The sequence below is a fragment of the Aquarana catesbeiana genome, linkage group LG07 (genome assembly GCF_042186555.1).
Source record: "Aquarana catesbeiana isolate 2022-GZ linkage group LG07, ASM4218655v1, whole genome shotgun sequence".
NCBI lineage: Eukaryota > Metazoa > Chordata > Amphibia > Anura > Ranidae > Aquarana > Aquarana catesbeiana.
In genome coordinates this window covers 217,035,943-217,058,523 of record NC_133330.1, presented here as the reverse complement: position 1 = coordinate 217,058,523, position 22,581 = coordinate 217,035,943, and the positions used below count along the sequence as shown (strand labels likewise).

The 22,581-nt window shown below is 42.0% G+C and overlaps 1 protein-coding gene across 1 annotated transcript in view; it reads left to right on the top strand.

Annotated features, from left to right (window-relative positions):
* The window catches only part of SLC30A7 (solute carrier family 30 member 7), a 65,613-nt gene that overhangs the window by 37,548 nt on the left and 5,484 nt on the right, over positions 1 to 22,581 (top strand). Inside the window, exons 9-10 of the mRNA XM_073593028.1 lie at positions 15,540 to 15,630; positions 18,733 to 18,882. Coding sequence (XP_073449129.1) covers positions 15,540 to 15,630; positions 18,733 to 18,882 — 241 coding nt within the window. The remainder of the gene's footprint in view (positions 1 to 15,539; positions 15,631 to 18,732; positions 18,883 to 22,581) is intronic.

Genomic DNA, 22,581 nt, shown 5'->3' with positions numbered 1-22,581 from the left:
AATGGGGGAATTGGACTTTTTTTTTATTCAGCCTGCAGGCTGAATGAGAAACCTATATATCCAATTATAGCCAGCCTAATATTCAATGTACCACCTAGGCATTTATCTTTGGACAGTCTGTACAGTGCAGTACAGTGTGTTTGCACCTGATAAGATCTGCCAGGACAGTACATACAGGAACATACCTCCCCAGCCCCCTGCTTAACACTACAGAGGTGAAAAGCTTAGTGAGGTGGTGTTGTGTGTTTTGTTTAAAAAAAAAAAGACTCTCTAACTAAATAAAAGGTAATCTGTCATTTCAATTATTTAAAGATATGCTATGTGAATGGGATCATGTAGCAAATATTAAGTAGGTGTTATCCCAATTTGGCTGCAAAGGTGGTAATACACTTTGAGAGACCAAAGTGTAGGGTGCGACACGTTGCCCCTTTTAGGCCGGGTTCACACCTATGCAGATTAGATGTGGGTTTTCCCATATTCGTAATATATATAATTTGTTAGCGCTTAGAGCAGGGTCAGGCAGGAGTACAAAACAGAAAGGAAGGTCAGGAACTGGCCAAAAGACATAGCCGGTTCAGGGAATAACTGTTTCAGAGTACATAGACACACAGGTAAGGGTGGGGTGCCAAACGGCCATATAGTGTAGCAGTAAGATTTATTAGAAAGCCTTAAAAACAATGCAATATGCATAACTGAGATCAGTTTGATTGGCGGCTTTACTAGCTGGTATCAGCCAGTAAACAAATCTGAAACAATGAAGAAATCTTCATCATATCTGGTTTCATACACCATAGAGATGATCGGGGATGTTTCTCCTTCTTTATGGTGAACTGTCTCAGGCTCCCTGGTGGAATAGGAGAGCCCCAGAAAGGCGGCAGTGGGGGTCCATTTACCCCCCCCTGTAAAAGTGATCAGGTGGCTGTATAGCCACTCGGATCACTTTTACAAACCATATCACTGGCAGAGAATTTTAAAAGCAGGATCATAGCTGGCGCCATGATCCTGGTGTATAACCATTTAAACCTGAGGATCTACGAGTACACCCTATTGCGGGTAGTAATTAACACATTGAGCACAATAAACAATCCCCAGAAAAACGAATAACATTCTTAACACTTAATTGCAATTTACAACTTTTAATATGGCTGGCTCGTGCTCTCTGCTGCTTTCCTAAACTTCCAGTCTTACTAAAAAAGAGTTAACAGTGGTCAGTGCAGTCTTGAGCCAGTCTTTTAGCTGGAAGGAGGGATATAAGCTAGGCTATGGAGCTGGGTGTTTCTAGTAATGTGCACAGTCTAGGGAATCGCAAATCAAGTCTCTAAATGTTAGGGTGGCTCCATAGGATGCTGCAAGTGAAAGGAGTCACCCTGAAACAGGAAACCTGGGGCAGCGATAGTGGCACCAGCCTAAACTGGAACATAGGCAAGAATTAAAAGAAGCATTAGAAGAAGCTGCATACTGTACAGATGATTAAATCAGCTGCTGAAAGTGCTTAAAGTGATCAACTTGTACAACAAGCCACTCAGTTTATAATAGAAATGATAGATATATATATATATATATATATATATATATATATATATATATATATATATATATATATATATATATATATATATATATATATATATATATATATATATATATATATATATATATATATATATATATATATATTTCACTGTTATAAGCAAATCAAATCCTGATCATCTCCCCAGAGTAGTACAGTGTCACTATGGTAACACTGTATTGCTCTGGCCACAGTATGAAAAAAAAGTTAATTGAAAAACCTTTTTTTACTGTCACCAATCCGTGTTCTTGATCGCTGCCACAACAGTTGTATGATGACGCTGTACTGCACTGGTGACAGTATGTTAAAAAAAAAAAAATGTAAACTATTGTTTAAAATGTCTTCATTTTCCAAATGTTTGTGAAAAATTATAACTTCCAATAACTTGTTATGCCTTACTAAAGACCTTGGACTGTCTAATATCCAGAGGAGTCATTTTGGGGGACATTTGTACTGTCCTTGCATTTTTGTTCGATTTTTCAGTTTGTGGACTCTACAACTTTCCTATAGACTAAATAATATACACTGATTTGGGTTATTTTCAAAAAAGAAATGTAGCAGAATACATTTTGTCCTAAATTTATGAAGAGAGATTTAGCCCTCATGCACACAGGCTGTTAAAAAAACGTTATGAAAACGCCAGTATCTTTGCAGTGATTTTTTTAAACTTTTTTCAGTGTTTTTCAGCGTTTTTGCAATAGCGTTTTTTTAGCGTTTTTGAGCGTTTTTCCGCGTTAGCGTTTTTGAGCGTTTTTTTTTTTTTTTTTTCCAAATTTTTTTTTTTTTTTTTAATGGATCAAAAACGCTAAAAAACGTTGGTGAATGATGTTTTTGAGCGTTTTTCAGTGTTAGAGCGTTTTTACAGCTGAAAAACGTCTCTCAGAACCCACTGGTCCTGGGTTTTTTTTACAGCTTAAAAACGCCTATGCCACTTGCAGCTCAAAAACGCCTAGGTGGGCATGAAGCCATAGACTAACATAGACAGGCCTTTTTAAGCTGCAAAAAAGCTCAAAAAAGCAGCTGTAAAAACGTCCGGGTGCATGAGGACTTATTTTCAAAATGTAATAGAGAATGATAACAATTTCATATGGGTACAATGTTGCATGACCACACAATTGACTGTGACCACACAAGTGCAGCAGCACTAAAAACAGAAAATTGGCCTGTGTAAAAAGGATTACGCTGCGCTAGAGTGTGTTAGACATGCTAGTAAATTATAGCATGATAGAACAACTGCATCTAAATAATCGCTATCTATCATGCTATAATTTAGTAGCATGTCTTAACACACTCCTAGCGCAGCGTAATCCTTTTTACATTTGTCATTTTGCACGCGTATGAGACGTGTTTAACGCACGCAGTTGAGTAGTGCTTTACTAAGTTTTGTGTGGCTCGCAGGATCTTTCCTATCGTAGAAAATTGGCCTGGGCAGGAAGAGGGGGTGAATGTGCCAGGTATCGAAGTGTTTAAAAACTTTAAGATTTAATATTACTTTAACTACAGAAAAAGCAGGTCTTTGCTGACTGGCTGAGCTGTGTAAATCTATAGACTGGAGGGACAAATAAAAGTCTTCACATATGTATTTGTTGTGTATTTTAGCTGTTCGTCTGGTATTCAGCCTTGCCCAGGCTGTAAGAACAACTGCTGTTTAGGTGTTTCTCAGCTGGGGCAGAAGCTCTAGCCCCAGGATAAATTAATAACCCCCGGTAGCACCCCCCCCCCTTGTTGTAATGTTTTATTTCCAAATTGGATTCTGACAGACTACAAAGGAAAGTATGTGTTTGTCAATTACATTTGAATGGTGAACCACAGATACATTTTACATTTTGAAATAATTCCCCAGAACAAGAGTGGTGAAAGAGCCTGGACAGAATGAGCAGCATCTAATGAGGAAGTGGTTAAAAAAAAATAGGTTAAAGGTTTTCTCTACCTGCCGAGGTCAAGAAGTCTCTTATTGACTAAAAAAACAAGTCAGATACAAATGGTGTCCCTATTACTTTGATAGATAACAATTGCTGATCAATGCAGCAAGGATTTCTACATTTTAGCTGTTTTATCTTGTTGTATTGTATGAGCACATTACCAAGATTAGGAAATGCTTCATTAAAGGGACCCTGTCTCCCATCAACGACTCTGGGCATGTTGGATGGTGGCTGAAGGGTGTGTGTGTCAAATGTAGGCTGGTACACTGCTTTAAAAGGATTTTGGGTTTTAGAAATGCATGCATGTTTAAATACGCTTTTATTACACATTTTATATGCACTGTGTCCTTGCCAGCACCATTAGAGCACATGCACATGGGTTTAAAGGGTTATGAAGCTGTAATTCTGTAAAAAAAAAAAAAAAAAAAAAGCAGTATCCCACAGCATTTATCAAAAACCATAATAAATAATACAAACGTCTGAATAAAAGTTTATCGAGCCACTCATCAGTAGTTCTAGCCTCCAAAATATGGGGGGACCTCACCAGGATCCCAGCTGGCTGACACGTTTTAAAGGCATCACTTTCATTGGAGCCCCGATGAAGAAGGTGATGCCTTCAAAACACATCAGCCAACTGGGAATCCTGGTGAGGTCCCCCCAATATTTTGGAGACAAGGACCACTGGGTTATGGGCGTGTGGCTTGATAGACAATTTTTATTCATTTGATAATGCACTAGGCTGGAGCACCCTCGTGTGTTTTTTGTTTTGTTTTTTTTTTTTTGTTTTTTGTTTTTTTTTTGTTTTAGGCTTCAGGACAACCCCAGTCCCAGAGGGCAGCATGGCCTGAAGCTATTACTCCTGTAACTCAAAGTACCATCTATACCCATACCAGGCTATCTTACACATGCACAGGAGAGATTTGTTGCTTTTGACAAGCTGTAATTCTGTGCCTGGGGGACGCAGGTCCACCTCCCCCTTTTTTTTTTTTTTTTTTTTTTAAGCCCTTTGTTGTAGTGCGGTGCTTGGGCTGGATCTAGTGTACTAAGCTGGGACAGGCTCTTCCCATCCAGCACCCTTTAGTTTGAGTCACTGGATAGGATTGAGATATATGACCCTGGAGTGGCAATTCCAATTTTCTGAATCTGGTTAACAATGAGTATGTCTGAGGGGGCTTTTTGCTCAGCTCCTTCCATCCGGTTAACCTACATGACGTGATTTGACGTTTTATAGTTAGAGACTTCACTGCACGCCTGACCTTTAACTTAATTTGTGAAGACCATCTCTGTTGGATTATCACTGGCTGCAATTTAATTGACGTTCTTATCTCATATATGGACAAACCTTTTCTGTATCTTTAGGATGCTGGTCAAGTCTTGACATGATTATTTATACCTTCTGTGCCATTGTGTCCTGATGGATTGGAAACACTGAGGGGGATTTACTAAAACTGAAGCATGCAAAGTCTGGTGCAGCTCTGCATAGTAACCAATCGGCTTCTAGGTTTTATTGTCAAAGCTTAATTGAACAAGCTGAATTTAGAATCTGGTAAAGCTGTGTATGGCAGCCAATCAGCTTTGAGTGCTCCAGTTTTAGTAAATCTCCCCCACTGTATTGATACCTTTTCAAAATAGGGACCATTGATTGTGACTGATTCCTGCACATGTGATTTTTTTTTTTTTTTTCCATTTCACTAACATACATCCAGTTGATGGTTATCTTCCCACCTGTGCATGTCTGCTTTGTGCTTATTAACACATTCTATATGTGTCCATGGGCTTGGTCCTTGGGACAGCTGCACCATCAGACCGATGCTGCACCAGGGAGGAAGAGTATAGATGATTTTATACTTTTTTTTTTTGATTACCACACTTTTTTCTTTTAATTCTGCGCTGTAATTTGTTTCATTGTCCAAAAAAATCCTTTTTTAAATATCGTGTTTCGATAAGATGTCCTGCTGCATATATGTACAACATTTTGTCGATAGAATAACATTTTCAGAAGATGAGTTATTGCGCTATTGACATCATATTGTCTGTAATAAACAAAGCTCAAGCCTTTAATATTGGCTTGTAAAAATTATGTTTTTATTATAACATGCACATTGTAATATATAATATTGCAGTGAACATTATATACAACTTGAGACAATATACAAAATGTGACACGTGTGAGGTTTTTAGTAAGCGTGAAAAGCTATTTATTACAGGGCCTTGATTTATTTCGGCACTGCCTTTGTGGTCTGTCTTCAGTTCTCCACTTATACATTTTTGAGGACGGCATCTAATGATATATATATATTAGGACACATAAATGTTATCTTTTGTGTATGTTGTGGTATCTGCAGTCACCACAGCTGTCTGTGTGCACACTTGTGCACAGTATGGCTTTGTCATCTGTGTCACATCTGGGGATTTGTTTTATGCTTTAAATGGATTTCCTGTGGCTGTACACTGGCCTCCACCCAAAGGTTGCCCTGGGGGTTTGGTTATATTTCTTACTTGCAAAAGCTGCATGCTTCAGCAACCTTGAATTAGTTTTTTTTTTTTTTTACCTATAGACACACAGTACTTAGAGGAAGTTCTCTCTCCCCTCTTTTTCTATAAAAAAAAAATAAAAAAAAAAAAAAAAAAGAAAAGACAACCTAAAACCTAAATAAGTACACTTGCCTACCTCCATGCTCCCTCTCCTGCTTCCATCCTTTTCACAGAGCCTCTCTGCTGTCTGTGCCCTCCCTCCTTTGCTGCCATTTTGAAAATCCTCTCCAGTCATCTAGCATTATAGTCTAACTGTAGCTTACCCCGGGTTCAAAACGTGTCAGATGATCTCATGTGAATTTCAGTAAAATACATGAAAGGTCCACAAACATAAAAAACACAAACCCGGTAGGCAACGTGCCATCCGGCATTGGCCACGCAGTGCCATCAAAAAAGAACTAACATAGTTCAACTAATTCCCTACCCGACCAGTTGCCAAGTTTCACAGTCCTAGAGATGTGCACCGTAGGATTAGTTACATTCGTACCATGCCCCCTACATAACCGATATCTACACGCCTATGTACGTGGGAACCATTTCGTATACCTCTTGAGGGGGATCCAGTTTATTACCAAATAGAATAATTTACAATCTCTGTTTTGCTTAACCTTATATGCATACATACAATTTCATATTTAGCCCACTGTAGCTGAAGGGTCAAGCCAAGCCTGCCAGTCCTTTTTTTTTTTTTTAAACTTTTTTTTTTTCACAGCGTCTAGACCTATAAGTTGGGGGATATAGATATATATATATATATATATATATATATATATATATATATATTATCCAGTCCTTTTCAGTATGACAGAGTGGGTGCAGTTGGTTTCTTCCAGTTCAATAGTATAGCCTTCCTACCATAAAACAACCCAATATTCAATAAAGTACGGTGCGCCTGGGATGGAACTACCTCCTCCACCAAACCTATTAGACTCTAGGTGTCATAGGAACTGGGATGCTGAGTATCTCTGAAAGGCATCCAGTAATACCAGACAGCTTGGATCTGTGAGCAACTCCAGAAGACATGTTCCGAATCAGCTGGGGAGTGAGAGCATCTCCAGCACTGACAGATGGATATATGCGAGACAACCTGGCAGGTGTAAAATAAATGCGATGGAGGAACTTGAAGTGAATCAGGCGGTCCCTTGCAGACACTAAATATTTAAAAGGGTGATCCCACATATCCTCTCAGTCCTCCCCTTGTATATCTGTAGTTTCCCTCTCCCACCGCTCCCTGCATTTGGATACTCCCAGCGGAGTACTTTTTTTTTTTTTTGAGAAGTTTGTACACGGTTGACAGGCTTAACCAATTCCTCTTCAGTCAAGAGTCTCCAGGGCTGATAGCAGGTACTCAATTCTTTGGCCGTTGAACTGCGCCTGAAATGCGTGGCACAGCTGCTAATAGTGAAAGAAGTAGTTGGATAAATTATGTCTGGCCTTCATCTGATCAAATGTACAAAGCTCTCCTTCTCTGGTAATGTCTCCCAACACCTTAACACCCCCACATGCCCATATCATGGGATCTGGGAGTTAGCAGAAATGTGGGAGAGTCGTAACGCCCAAATAACTAGGGGACATCAAAGTGGTGGTAGTTTCCCATGCCCTGATGGTCGCTTTCATCGAGTCTGTTAAAGACAGGCAGGATTTCGGACCTCTGTAAAGGGCCTGCCTCAAACTCTCATAGGACCCCAAGTGCACCGCTTCAATAACTGTGGCAGAGTCCCCATCATCCGCCAACAGCCATTGCCTTGCAAACACCATCTGGCCTGCCAGATAGTACTTCTGCCAGTCAGGTAGTGCCAATCCCCCCTGTCCCCATGGCTCCTGGAGAACTTTGATATTTATACGAGGTGACTGTGGGGACCATGTGAAAGACCCTATTATGCTGTTCAGTGTTTTAAAAAATGTTTTTGGGATCCATAGAGGAGAGTGACATAGGAAGTGCAATATTACAGATAAAAAACTTCATTTTTATAAGGCTAACCCATCCCAATAAACAGAGGGGTAGTCTCCGCCATGCCTGAGTCTTTTGTTTAAGTCTAGTCACAAGCAGTAGGAGGTTTAGTGACATATATAGTCCTGAATATTGGCGGATATTTTAACTCCGAGGTAGGTAATTAAGGAGACCCACTGCAATGGCAGCATGACATCCAATTGGGTCCATGCCTCAGGGCCTAGTGGTAGAATTGATGACTTGCTCCAATTCGCTCGTAGACCAGAAAAAGGCAAATTTATTCAAAATCAATAGGGCTGCTCTAAGAGGATGGCCCTGGATCTTTAAGGAACAGAAGCAGGTCATTGGTGTAAAGCGCTAAATATTCTTTAATGTTCCCTACCAGAATTGCTCCCACCACCTCAGACTAAGTGCCCTGGCCATGGGCTACATCATCAAGGCGAATAGAAAAGGGGGAAGCGGACACCCCTGCCCTGGTACCCCTTACTATTGTGAAGAAATCAAAAACAGTGATTCCCAGCCGAATTGCCGTTCTTGGAGCACTATATAGTAGCGTGACCCGACGACTGAATCCAGGACCGAATCCCATGGCCTCCAACACCTTGTGCATGTATTGCCAATCCACAGAATCAAAGGCTTTTTCAATGTCTATAGAGACAATGACCTTGGCTGGAAACTCTGCAGTGTCTAATTGTAAATGCGTAAATAATCTCCTTAGGTTCGTGTCTATCGACATGGCGGGCATGAAACCCGTCTGGTCAATGTCCACCAGGGTCGAGATGACCCTGGCCAACCTTAATGCCAGCACCTTAGCGAGGATCTTTATAAAAATGGGCAAGAAATTCGTCTGGACTCTGGGCTTTCTGGGGGGGGGAGCAAGTATGGCTGCCTCAATTTCTAGGACAGAGATACCTTCATCTAAAAGGGCAGGATCAGTGCTTGATAGTCTTGGCATGGAAAGGCTCTGCAGTAACTCCTCCAACTCTATAGGATCAGAAGTAGGGATAGGCGAGTACAGGGACTTGTAAAAACATACAAATTCCTCCAAAGCTCCTACTGGATCAGTGACTAGATTCCCTTGCCCACTTCTTACTACCGGGATACTAACTGGTATCTTTTGGTTAGCTGCCAAATTGGCCAAAAGTTTGCCATTCTTGTCCCCCTCAGTAAAAATATTTTCTGCGCTCTGCCTCACTTCAGTGTGAGCTAAATTTGTGAAATGCAATGCTACTAATCTACTCTTCAGCAGGGACACATCTAGCCGAGGGAGAGTCTGCATGGGTTTTAGCACTCTCCCGCTCTTTGGCTAGTAGAAGCTCATTCTCCTCATTGTGTTCTCTCCTGGCTGCCTTTATTGCAGATATACACTCACCCCTTGACACTGCCTTAAATGTATCCCACACCATGGGTGGTTCAGCCGAGTCTACATTAGTTGCCCAGAATGTATCCATGGCTTTTTGAATTTGAGCTGTTAATTGATCTTCTTGCAACCAACCTGGAGCTAGTCTCCACCCCCCCTTCTTTACCCCCAGAGGGGAAGGCCAGAGTGACTAGAAGCGGGTTATGCTCAGAGCTTCCCCCAGCCAAATACTCCGACTCGTAGAGGTTCTTTAAAATGGAAGCATTTCAAAACGCCAAATCAATTCTAGCTGAGGATTTGTGTGTGGAAGACAAATGAGAGTATGATGTGACGTCTGGGTGCTTCCACCTCCACAGTTCGGTCAAACCCGCCACCGTCACCCAGGAGCACAAATCCACTGAGGCTGGTCTAGCTACGTTAGAGTCTAACACAGGGTCCAAGATGGCATTGTAATCTCCCATGAGAAGCATAGGGAGTTGCAGGTATGGTCCCAGTGTTATCAATAAGTCATACAATAATTTCACCTGAAAAGGGGGGGGGGGGGGGGCGGCGGTTAAGTATATGTTCACCAACAAAATTTTATGATAGGATACATCTAGTACAATTGCCACATAGCGACCTCCCGGATCCGTAAACACCTGGTGGACTGTACATGCAATTGGTTTGCTAAGCAGAATAGAGACCCCTCTGGCGTATGTGGAATAGGTGGAGTGAAATGCCCTCTGAATCCAGGGTTTGCGTAAAGATAGAATTTTACTTCCCTCCGGGTGGGTCTCTTGGAGGAGGACGATATGTGGCTTCACCTGTTTAAGGTATTGAAACACTGTTGCCCTCTTACATTTTATTGTTTAGTCCCCTAACATTCCATGACAATATCTTTATCCTGCTATCCATAATAGTGGAAAAAGCTTGACAAGCGGATTACCCCTGATAATAATGAAGCAAATGATGGACAAAACCTACACGCGGACATGTAAACTCTAGGTATTAATGCACAATTAGCATATGGCCTTGGTCAATCCCTCCCTCCCCTGCTGTTATACCAGAAACTACTAACCCAGCAAAAAACCAAAAACAAAAATTGTCAGGTATGCAGCTTGAGCCCTGTAACAAAAAAAAAAAAAACCTTAAAGAGTTCAACCTGAAGTGTCGACAGTTCGGCATTGGAAGATGAAAATAAATTTGTGTCTTCCGCACGAGACTCCATGCTCAGTCCATGAGTGTGAAAGTACAGCCAATTTAGCCATATAACTGAAAGTTGTTTTATGATAGCTGTAGATAACGGTGATTAAACGACTCACCGTGTTGCAGTGCGCACCCCATAGTAGGCGTCCCCCTCAACCGTGCGCAAGCACTCCTCAGTTGTATGGGGGGAGCCAGCAAGGTGTAGATACAGGGATCTCAGTCCACCAGGCACACAAAGGCCAGTCATGAGTCCAAAACCAAACCAGAAAAAGAAAAAATAATGGTGTTTCACTGGTTTTGGTCTAGCCAATCGCAAGCATCTTGCGGGGTTTCAAAGAGTTTCACAGTGCCTTTGTATTGCACACGGAGACGACTAGGGTACAGCATGCTGTATTTCAGCTCCCACTCTCTGAGCCTTCTCTTCATGTCTGTGAAGGTTCAACGTCTTCTTTGTGTCTCTGCTGAGAAATCCGGGAACAGCATAATACGGCATTTTCAAACTTTAGCTCCTTATGTTTCCGTGCTTCCGCCAGTAACATATCTGGATCCCTGTAATTAAGGAACCTGACCAGGAATGGCCGTGGTGGGGCGACTGAGGGCCTAGCTCCAGTTGGAGCCCTGCGCTCTTTTTCAGCGACATATGTGGGAGGGAGGTCACCTAAAGCCAGCAGGGATTTGAAAAACTGCTCTGCAAATGTAGTTGTGGCAGTCCCGTCAGCCCCCTCCAGCAACCCCACCACTCTCACATTCTTTCTTCTCTGGCGGTCTTCAAGCTTCATCAGCTCTGTGCTGTAGTGATCTCACCATATCCTTAAGTTCCACCGGTTGCGAGCCCTGGGTATGTGAGGCAATCCTCCACCTTCGAGATACGTTTCTCCGCTGTGGTCAGTCTGCCTCTGATCTTGTCAAGATCGTGTCGGATGAGGTTGCATTCCGACGCTAGGAGGTCAATGCGCCCCATGAGTTCCAACTTCGATGTCGCTATTGCTTCCAGGATCGGACCTCTTATGGCTGCCCTGTCCACCTCAATCTCCTGAGATAATCCTCCGGCCCCGTGGTATAGAACTACCTTGCTGCTCCATCTTCACTGTTGGAGGTTTGGCGCGCTGTGCTGTGGAGTTGTCTCTGTTCTAGCAGCGGCTGTAATTGCTGTGCCTTTTGCTTTTTGGACGCCGAAGACGGCATCTTACTGTGCCCAACTGACTCCGCTAGCGTGGTGCCACTGACAGTGTCGGTATTATTTACCGGAGGATAGTCAGGATTATTTACCGGAGGATAGCTGGAGCTCCAAGAAAACGCGTCCCGCCGTGATCACATCCGACCACGCCCCAATGCTCAGTAACTTAAAGTTCAAGGTTCTGGGTGCGGCTCTACACCCCCCCCCCCCCCATCCCCACTTATACTTACCTGAGCCCGATTTCCATCCTGCGATGTACATGAGAACAGCAGCTCTCCCAGATTTCTCTCCTCATTGGACTCGCACAGCAGCAGGGGCCTGCTGCTGTCAATCACAGCCAGTGAGAACCCCTTGGTCTTCATACTGCACGTTTTTTACTGTACATGGGCATGACCTCCTCTATGTCATAGGAGAAAGCCTAGCTATGCACACTGGATACATTTCAAAAGAACAGAACATTGGTTGGCAGGATAACCAGGTAAATCGAGAAATAAAAACAGAACATGGTGCATGCACAAACCTCTTCACGGGAAAACTGACATATGAAAACTTTCATTTTGGGTTATTATATTCACTTTATTCTGCACTTTTATACATTCTACTTTTTGGTTCTATCATCCTTGCATACCCAGAAATAAACCTTTTTCACAGGGATTTTACCAGTTTCTCAGCATACTGGGGAAACAAGATTTAGCTGGAGTTGAGCTTTAGTGCCACTGCAGAAAGTGTTCTTACCAACAAAACTACCAGTTTTTCAAGGGGAAAAAAAAATATTCCTTCCAGGTAAGCTATATACATAGCAACAAGTTTAGCAAACATTTTAGGCTGGGTTCACACCATTTCAAATTGGATGTGGATTTCACCGCATCCAATTCGCATAGCAGGAGATTGTGACCGACTCCGATTCACGCATCTCCGCAGTGGCTCCAGTGTGAATTGCACAGAAGCCCTGTGCATCTTTTGGTCTGAATTCAGTTTAAAATCTTGCTGAATTCGGACCTGAAATGATAAATGGAGACGCACCGGACTCCTGCTGTGAGCCGCTGCGTGTTCCAGTGTGAACCCAGCCTTAAGCGAGTACTTGCCTCTCTTAAAAATGTTGATACAAGCCTTGTAGAAAGGAAAGTGTCTGACTATAAATATATGATCAGCTTTGGTTTTGCATAAACATTGAAGCCACCTAACATCCCCATAGACGAGCAGCACATTTTGTAACACACATGTGCTTGTGATTTGCAGCACACGGCTGTGCAGATCACATGTGATGTCTGTCTGTGTGATGCAAACTCAGCCATACAGATTGCATCCACACCGTAATGGTGCAGGACCCTTTTTCTGGTCCGCACTGGTATCGGATCACGTGGGTATGTATATAGCGTACCTGGAAGGAAAAGTTGTTTTTGTTTTTGTTTTTTGTTTTTGGTTTTTTTTTTTTCTTCGAAAAACTGGTAGTTTTGTTGGACACTTTCTGCAGTGGCACTAAAGCTCAACTCCAGCTAAAACCTGTTTCCCCAGTATGCTGAGGAACTGGTAACATGACAAAATGGAAAATTTCAAGGGGTACGAGTACTTTTTCAAGGCACTGTATCTTTGATTACTTTATGTACTCCAGTGCTCCCCCTCGTTAAGTTTCTGCCTTCCCTGTTTTATGCATGTGACCAATGTTTATACATTTTGCACTATATCTGGACTTTTGTCCATCCGATCTTCCCTTTCTTTCCACTCTATTGTCTAAATGCTACCTGTGCATTTTCATGTCTTTCTTTGAATGCAAGTAGTAACGTAACATTTAAAAAAAAATAAAAAAATTCTATTCATTAATAAAACCTTTTGTAAAAGAAAAAAACATGCATGACCAGATATTACCTTCACCAAAAACCCAATGTAAAAACAATCAGTAGATCCAGGGATATAGGCAGGGGCGTACCTAGAGCATTTGGCACCCGGGGCGGATCCTATATCTGGCAACCAACCCCCCCCCAACTTTAAAATGTAAAATCACCCCACTGAGCCCCCTGCAAACCTGCATCCCCCAATATCTTTGTCACTACTTTGTACTCTCCCTCTCCACAACTGGACCTCTTTACATTACACAGTCGTCGTCCCCCCCCTGCAGCTCTGGAGCCCTGCACATTACACTTTATGCTAGGTCCACATAGCAACCAATCACCTGCTAGTTAACTTAGCATCTCCCGTCCTCTATTCGGTGCTGCCCCACTGTCTCTCCCTCCCCTGCTGTACAGGAGCGAGACCGTAACATTTCCTGGCTCATGCTTGTCACCCTATTACTGGGTAGCCTCATTCACTTATAGGTTGGCATGAAGGATAAAACCAATCTCCATCTTTTATAGGACAAATATTTTTTTTTTTTTATAACTTTAGCAGTCAATCTCTGGATCTGCTGTTTTTGAGAGGGTTTTGTACAATAACCTCCTAAATAATGCATATTTTTTTCCAGTGCGTTGAGATTTAATTGCGCATGTTTGTAATGATGATCCCTTGGGGTTTCTGGGGTATTGAGAAACGATGAGCCAGTAACAATATCAGAAACTGAAAATGTCCCAACACATTTACTATTTAGCTAGCCTGCAAAAAAAACTGACCCTGCCTAACAGCTCATGTTAAAAACTGAGGGTTTAGTTGCACACATTTGCAAATATATGTGAAAGCCACGGTGCCTCACCAAGGCTCCTCTGTATACTGTGGTCCTAACTCTAGTGTTGAGAGTCTCCAAGTTGGAATACACACAGTATAGCAGTGGTTAACAGTATGTAGAGATCCCACCTTAAAGGGGTTGTAAACCCTCATGGTTTTTTACCTTAATGCATTCTATGCATTAAGGGGAAAAACTTTCTGTAGTGCTGCAGCCCCCTTGAGCCCCCCATTTTACTTGCCTGGCACGGATCTTTCTCTGACCTGGAACGAGCACACCAGCTCTAGCCATCGGCTCCCACTGCGGTCAATCAAATCCAATGATGCAGGCGCCGGGGGGGCAGGGCCTAGTCCTGCATTCTGTGTGACTGGGCACAGCAGCAGGACTTGGGAGTACACCCGCACGTGTGTCCACATTAGGGGAGCCTTCTCCATCTTGGGCACTCGAAGTAGAGAGGAGCCACCAGCACCGCCGGGGGGGGACCCCAGAAGAGGCAGATCGGGGCCACTCTGTGCAAAACGAACTGCACAGTGGTTGAAAGTATGACATGATTGTTGTTTTTAAAAAAAAAAAAAAAGGGTTTACAACCCCTTTTTTAAGCTTGAATGTCTATAGTTTAAACTTAGATGGCCTCTAGACCATAGTTGGCCTGCGCTCTGATTTGTTGTTCTCTCTATGTTCTTTGGGCTTCCTCTGAGTTAGGACAATTTGCTTCTGCCTGTTGCTGTATAGTGTTCTCCCGCAGACAAAGGTTGTTTTTTTTGTTTGTTTTTATTGTTTATTTCCTCTAGCCGGTTGGTGAGAGGTTTTATTGCCAGTGATGCATGCTAGGGAAGGCATAAATATTTGTGGTAAGTGGTGATTTTGAGCTGAGAAAAGGTTGTGTGGCCTACTGATATAGGCACAACTTCCTCTGCTACCTATCCTTGAACTAAAGTTTCACCTGCCAAATTTACAGATTTTTAGATCCTTAAGTTTAGAGCTGGCGACATGTTGAAAAGGAGAAGTGTTTTAATAACAAACTACAAAACAACTTGTGTAGCAATTCTATTTTTTCCTCCCTTCTGTTTTAAAAAAAAAAAAAAAAAAAGCTGTCGTCTTCAAAACAATGTTTTTATGTTCTTCTCTGGAATAACCATGATTACTTTTTTTTTTTTTTTTTTTTTTTTTTTTTTTTTCTTTTCAGTGTTATACCTTTACTTAAACAGTCGATTGGTATTCTGATGCAAAGAACTCCTCCTGCTTTGGATTACGTGCTTCCTGAGTGTTACCAGAGGGTATGTTTTACACACTTTGTGAGCTTTTCTTACAGCAGAGCTCCTGTCATATATACGCGATCCTTTAGTCCAATTATGTTAATGAATATTTAACAGTTATTAAATCTTCTGCTTTTGTAACTACATGAGGTCTGTCATCCTCTCATAAAACACTGCAGAACTGGAGGCTGATCTCATGACATGTACATTTATGTGCCGGTGTAGCTGCATGTAGACTATAGCTACAGTCTAGAGTACAGTTGGCCAGTTTATTGACCTTCAGACTTTAGGGGGGGTCAGACTGTGGCCAGCAGAACTGAAATATTTCTTGACATCAGTAAGTGTAAACAATGCCACGTTTTGGTATTAGGGGGGGAGAAATGGTGCTCCGTTGTTGGTGGCAGTGAGTGGGAGAAATGGTGTCCCATTGTTGCCAGTTGGCATAATAGCCTTGTATCATTTGGAGGAGAAGGCCGGATAAAGGCAAGGAACAGGCCGCATCCAACCCCCCCCCCCCGCCACAGTTTGGAGATCTTTAAACTAGAGTCTGTTTTTGCTGTATCTGTTAACGCTTGTAATAAAGCAAAAAGCAGGCCTGCTAATTGCCAGCAGTGAGACATTTCCTGCTTATGTGGCCAAGCACCCCAGCAGGCTGTCTATACCTGGCCCTATAAGTTCTGTGCAGGTGGTGGGACACCCCACCAAATCAGTGGGCAGGATGTTGTCTACCTGTCCCTGCCTACTACACTAATTGGGTCAACTTTCTCTGCCTTTTCTCTGAAGCCCCATACAGAGCTGACAACAGAGGCCCTTTTCACTGTATGTGCATTAGAGAAGTTGACATTGGGAAATGTATATGGTAGCCATTTCTCCACAAATACACCCAGGTTTTGGCCCTCTGCCCCTTATGGAAGGCTGATGATTCTGATATTATTCTTCCGCATGCAATTTCTCTTGATCTGCTTTCTGATACCAAAACGCGATCTGTTTCTCAGCAGCAGAAACTTTGCTGGGAAAAAAGGCATAGTCCTGTTGTCAGTCTTGAGTATGTGTTACTGCGTATTTTGCATATCTCGCCTAGCAGGGCAGTTTTCATCTTTTTGAAGCATTATTACACACCTGCCTACAAAATGATTTAAATAAGTGAACCCAGCTGCTGCTGTACTCTGATAAACTAAAACTCCACGTGGGCGCAGCGCTATCACCAATAATTGACCTCAGTTTAAAATAAATAAAAAAGTGTAAAAACCATCCAACTTTGTAATGTATGAAAGTCCAGTACGATAAAGTGCTCAGTGCTTGTACTATTCGCAAATGCAGAATTTGTGACTTGCGTGAAAATTCATCCAATAGTTATGATCGTATTATCATGCATCCCTGAATGCAGAGTGAAGAATGGGGTGAATGGCGCTCCCTAATTGGGGAGTATGTGAACAGTATGCGCAACACCAGTGCTACCAAACCCACTATAATGATTTACACATTATGTAATAACCCCCTGTAAAAGTATATCTATATCCAAACAAATCAATCAGTTCTGAAAGATAGTGATCAATTGTGCCATAAAATATAAGATGAAAAATAACAATGTGTAAAACTGAGTGATATAAGGTTATATGCAGTGCTAGGCATATGTGCAATGCTGTGCCAATCTATTACAAAATGTGCTCTGTGTACAGAAAACACATGTTTTCTGTACACAGAGTGTGTACTGACCATTCCCCAGGAAATTTAGGTTTCTGGGGAATGGTTAGTACACACTCTGTGTACAGAAAACTCCAGGTAGCCATATTGCAATGTATTCTCAGAAAATTACATTGGCTGTAGATTGAAAAGGAAAGGACTCATCCCTGAAGATCCCTTTTCTGGATATGGTGGCAGAGGCTGTGATGTGCGGTTGACTGATCCGGATGTCCTGGTTTAGTGGAAGCACGAGCCATTGCTAGAGGGACCACAGGAAACCTCTATGAAGACTACCTATGATGTTCCATTTTGCCTGTCACCCCTGTAGGGGTATAAGGAGCTGGTGAGTGGGGAGCCATAGGGGGAGCACAAGAGTCACCAGACTGTTTGAACTTTTCTTGAACTTTTTTTGATACAACAATTTTTTGGAAAATTGCAGAGTTTTCACTTTTTTTTTTTTTTTTTTTTTTTTTTTTTTACTGAAAAAAAAAAAAAATTTGATCCATCATACTGGACTTGATATGATGCACATTTTGTAATAGATTGGCACAGCATTGCACATATGCCTAGCACTGCATATAACCTTATATCACTCAATTTTACACGTTATTTTTCATCTTATATTTTATGGCACAATTGATCACTATCTTTCAGAATTGATTAATCTTGTTTGGATATAGATATACTTTTACAGGGGGTTATTACATAATGTGTAAATCATTATAGTGGGTTTGGTAGCACTGGTGTTGCGCATACAGTTCACATACCCCCCAATTAGGGAACGCCATTCACCCCATTCTTTATTTTATTTATAAATACTAGCCCCCTTGTGGGTCTATCAGGGGAGGCTGCATACCTATTTTTTTTTTCTTTTCTTTTGTAGTCCTAAGTGCGGAGTTTCTGTTTTCTGTTACTAAATACAGAGTGCACTGATGTCATTGGTTAAAGTTAAATCTCTCTTAAACAGCCCCCAAATACTCACCTGAGCCCCCTCTCAATCCAGCCATGTGCACAGGAGCCTGTCCTGGGTCTCTCGCTCCTCATTGGCTATCAACTCCCACTGCTGTCAATCACAGCCAGTGAGCCAATGAGGAAAGCAGGAGACAGGGCCAAGCTGTGGCTCTGTGTGTCTTATGGGCGCATAGAGCGGGGCTTGGGAGCAAGCACACATCAGCCCCCCCCCCAATAGCAAGCGGCTTGCTATTGGGGCCCTTGGTCAAGGGGGAGAAGGGAGGAGGGAGGAGCAAGGAACGCCGGTGTGAGACCAGAGAAGAGGACCATGGCTGCTCTGTGCAAAACCAGAAAAAAATAACTTTATCACTTTAATGCGCTGTATTTATCAGGTCTAGCAGCTCGTCTTGTTAAAACCATATCCTGCTTTTAGTTTGAGTAAACTCCTCCATAAACTGCTTTGCTTATACTGGATATTATCTCCTATAGGTGCAACAGTTGCAGGGTGTTTACCACCTTCATGACCCACATTTCTGGACGCTGTGCACAGACGTTTATGTTGGTACTCTGAAGCTGGTAGTGGGACCTGAGGCTGATACCCGCTGGATTCTCAGTCAAACTCATAATATTTTCACACAGGTAGGAGCTTCTTCATATTGTCTCCCTGAACATTTTATTTTGCTTTGTTTCCCAATATTAATAGTTTATGCTTTGATTGTCATCTGGTTCTAAAGCAACATTCAAGTAGTATGTAGTAGCATACAAAGCCGATTAGCTGTTAAAGAACAGTGCGGAACAAAAAGATGGTGTCTAGTCTGCAATAGAGTGGTGTTGGTATTAAAGAGAATAATGCCTGTAGAGTTTATTTTACCTCCTAGATGTTTTGTAGACATCTGTTTGTTAATGGGGCAACCTTAGATGACAGTGGCCTGAAATGAGCGAGGTGGGGGACTGCCATCGCTTATCTGAGAATGCTAGTTCTTGCAGTTATGCAGTCCAGATGTTTTGACTTCTCTTGCTGAATGTCTATGAATCAATTAATTAAAGCTGGGGCAGCCAGTCCCTTGAAGGACATGTGGATCAAAAGCTTCTTGCGCAATGGTTTTGCAGTGCAGAACTCCTCGCCAAAGTGTTCTACTCTTATGCACAAACAGGTGGCAGACATGAGAATTGTAGACTGTCCAAGCTAAAATTTAAAGTGGAGTTCCACCCAAAAGTGGAACGTCTGCTTTAAGCACATTTCGCATGTAACTTTTTTTGGGGGGTGAGTACTTTTATTTGTTTGGTTCTTTTGGGGGGAGGGGGGACGACTTCCTGTCCCACTTTCTCCTTCCCCTTCTTGGCTGCCTAGGCGGTCCCTCCCTGCAATCTTCTTGGACATGTCACAGGTCCCAGAAGATTGCCTGGCCAATAGCAGAGCGCAGTGCTTGCCTGCCGAGAAGCCGTAAGCTGTCATGGCCGGGTGCCCACATTTGCTATGATGGCGCCCTGAAGAGGAGGGGGAGAGGAGCGGGGCTCCAGGCGGCCGCATCGCTGGACCGCGGGACAGGTGAGTATCTGTTTATTAAAAGTCAGCAGCTACAAAAAGTGTACAACTAAACGGGTGGAACGCCACTTGATGAAGCCACCTGGTCCTCACTGTCAACAAGCTTGGGGTCAAATGCAGTAGTGTCTACATGCTTTTAAGGGATTTTGACCAGTCAGACATGGTTTGACAAAGCAAAGTCACAGCCAGAATCAGATGCAGGGCAGGGACCCTCCGATGAGACAGCTCTAGAAAACATTTCCAACTGCTTATTACAGCTTGGGGCCTTTAACCGCTTCCCGACTGCTTCACACACAAATACTGCGGCAGAAAGACACGTACAGACAGAATAACGTACCTGTACGTTGCCCTTTTAAGAAGTGTCTTGCGGGCGTGCGCACGCCGGGAGCTCCGTGAGTGTAATCGCGGGTCCCGTGGACTAGATGTCCGCGGGGATACCCGCGATCGTCTCACGGAGAGGAAGAACATGGAAATGCTAATGTTAACAAGCTATTCCCCGTTCTGCCTAATGACACTGATCACAACTCCCTGTGATCGGTAGCGGTGATCAGTGTCGCGTCATACGTAGCCCCTGTCCCCTACAGTTAAAACGCATCCCTAGGACACACTGAACCCCTGCAGCTCCCCCTCCTGGTTAACCCCTTTACTGTCAGTCACATTTACACAGTAATCAATGCATTTTTAATCGCACTGATTGCTGTATAAATGTGAATGGTCCCAAAATGGCACTAAAAGTGTCCGATCTGTCCGCCATAATGTCGCAGTCACGATAAACGCTGATCGCCACCATTACTAGTAAAAAAAAAAATTATTAATAAAAATGCCATAAAACTATCCCCTATTTTGTAGACGCTATAACTTTTGCGCAAACCAATCAATAAACGCTTATTGCGATTGTTTTGTGTTATTTTTGGTAAAAAAAAATAAAATGTAGAAGAATACGTATTGGCCTAAACTGAGGGGGGAAAAAAAACTTTTTTTTATGTTTTGGAGATATTTATTATAGCAAAATAAAAAATATAGTTTTTTTTTTTTTTTTTTTTTTTTTTAAATTGTCGCTTTTTTTTGTTTTATAGCACAAAAAATAAAAACCGCAGAGGTGATCAAATACCACCAAAAGAAAGCTCTATTTGTGGGGAAAAAAAGGATGTCAATTTTGTTTGGGAGCCACGTCGCACGACCGCGCAATTGTCAGTTAAAGCGACGCAGTGCCGAATCGCAAAAAGTGCTCTGGTCTTTGGCCAGCCAAATGATCCGGGGCTTAAGTGGTTAAAGGCAGGTCATTATCCTCCACTTTTATGTTGGTTCTCTTGTTAGGGCGAGCTATTCCAGAATTGAGCATTTATGAACAAAGTCCTCACAAATCTTATACAAAGTCAGCAAGCTTTTGGGGGGCTTCCAATCTCCATAGAGTAATAATAAAAAGGTTTAAGTGGTCACATGATCAGAAGTTGGTCCCGTTGGCTACTGATTTTTAGTCCAGACGGAGAGCTATCTTTGCCACTCATTCTTTGAGCTGGAAGCATGCTCTTGGCACATAAACATCAGCTGCTCTGCAATGCATATGTGCGGTGTGTGTGTGGGCATTAATTTAAATACTATTGGAAATGTTTTATCTGTTCGGTGAGTGCATAAAAAAAAAAAAAAACTACTATTGTTGCTGAACTATAGTGAATCTGGCTTTGCTGCACTGAAATCATAAACTAGGGCTGAAACAACTAATCGATTAATCGATTATGAAATTAATCGATTACTATTTTCATAATCGATTAATCGGTAAAAAATGAACCCCTTACAGTAGTGATTATTTGCTTTTTTTTTGTACTATAAAGGGCTAATTTTAGTTTTTTTAACCCCATTATGTTACTAAACATCTTAGACCTGGTTCACATCTATGTGTTTTTTGGTGCTTTTTTTGCAGAAGCGCACTGCAGTTCATTAACATGGTTTCCCATTGGACACGTTCACATCTATGCTTTTTTCAGCCGCTGTGTATTTGGAAAGGGTCGGGGTCTTTTTTTTAACGCAAAAACTGTGCTTTTTTGGTTCAATATACTTCAATGGAGAAGCTGCAGAAAAGGATTTAATGTGTTTTTGCAGCAATTTGTGTTCTTTTATCTGGCCAACAACAAAATGGCCAAAAAAAGCAAAAATGCAAATCGCCGCAAAATCACGTGCGCAAAAATCAAAACACACAGCAAAGAGCACAGCAGAAACAGATCAAAAGCAAACTGTATAGGTGTGTAGCGAGCCTTATGCTGGCCACACGGATCAATTTTCAGACGAGAATATTCAGACAAAAAATCTTTGTACATTCGCTGAATGAAAGAATGTTGTTTAAAATTTTCACTTGTTTTTCACATTCTGGTTTTAAAATGAATGTAATTTATGAACGAAAACCACATACACTGTCTGAAAATTCCTTTGACCAAGAAGTTTTCTATTTCCAAATTTTCCCATCACTGTGGTTGATAATGAACGTCGATTTGACCCCCACCAACGATTAGAAAATCGAATGAATGTTCTTAACCTCCCTGGTGGTATGATTATTTCGAATTTTAGGTGCTGAAAGCGGTACAATTATTTTGCATGGAAATTTGGCGTTTTATATTGTAGGTCTGTAAATCTTAACAATAACACACTTAAATCTGTCCAAACCAGAGTCTAGTAGATATCCCGGGTATGATAAAGTTTGAAACACAAAAACATAAATGATAATATAATAAATAAAAATAAATAATTTAAAAAAATTAAAAAAAATAGTAATAAAATAAATTTCCCCACAATTCACT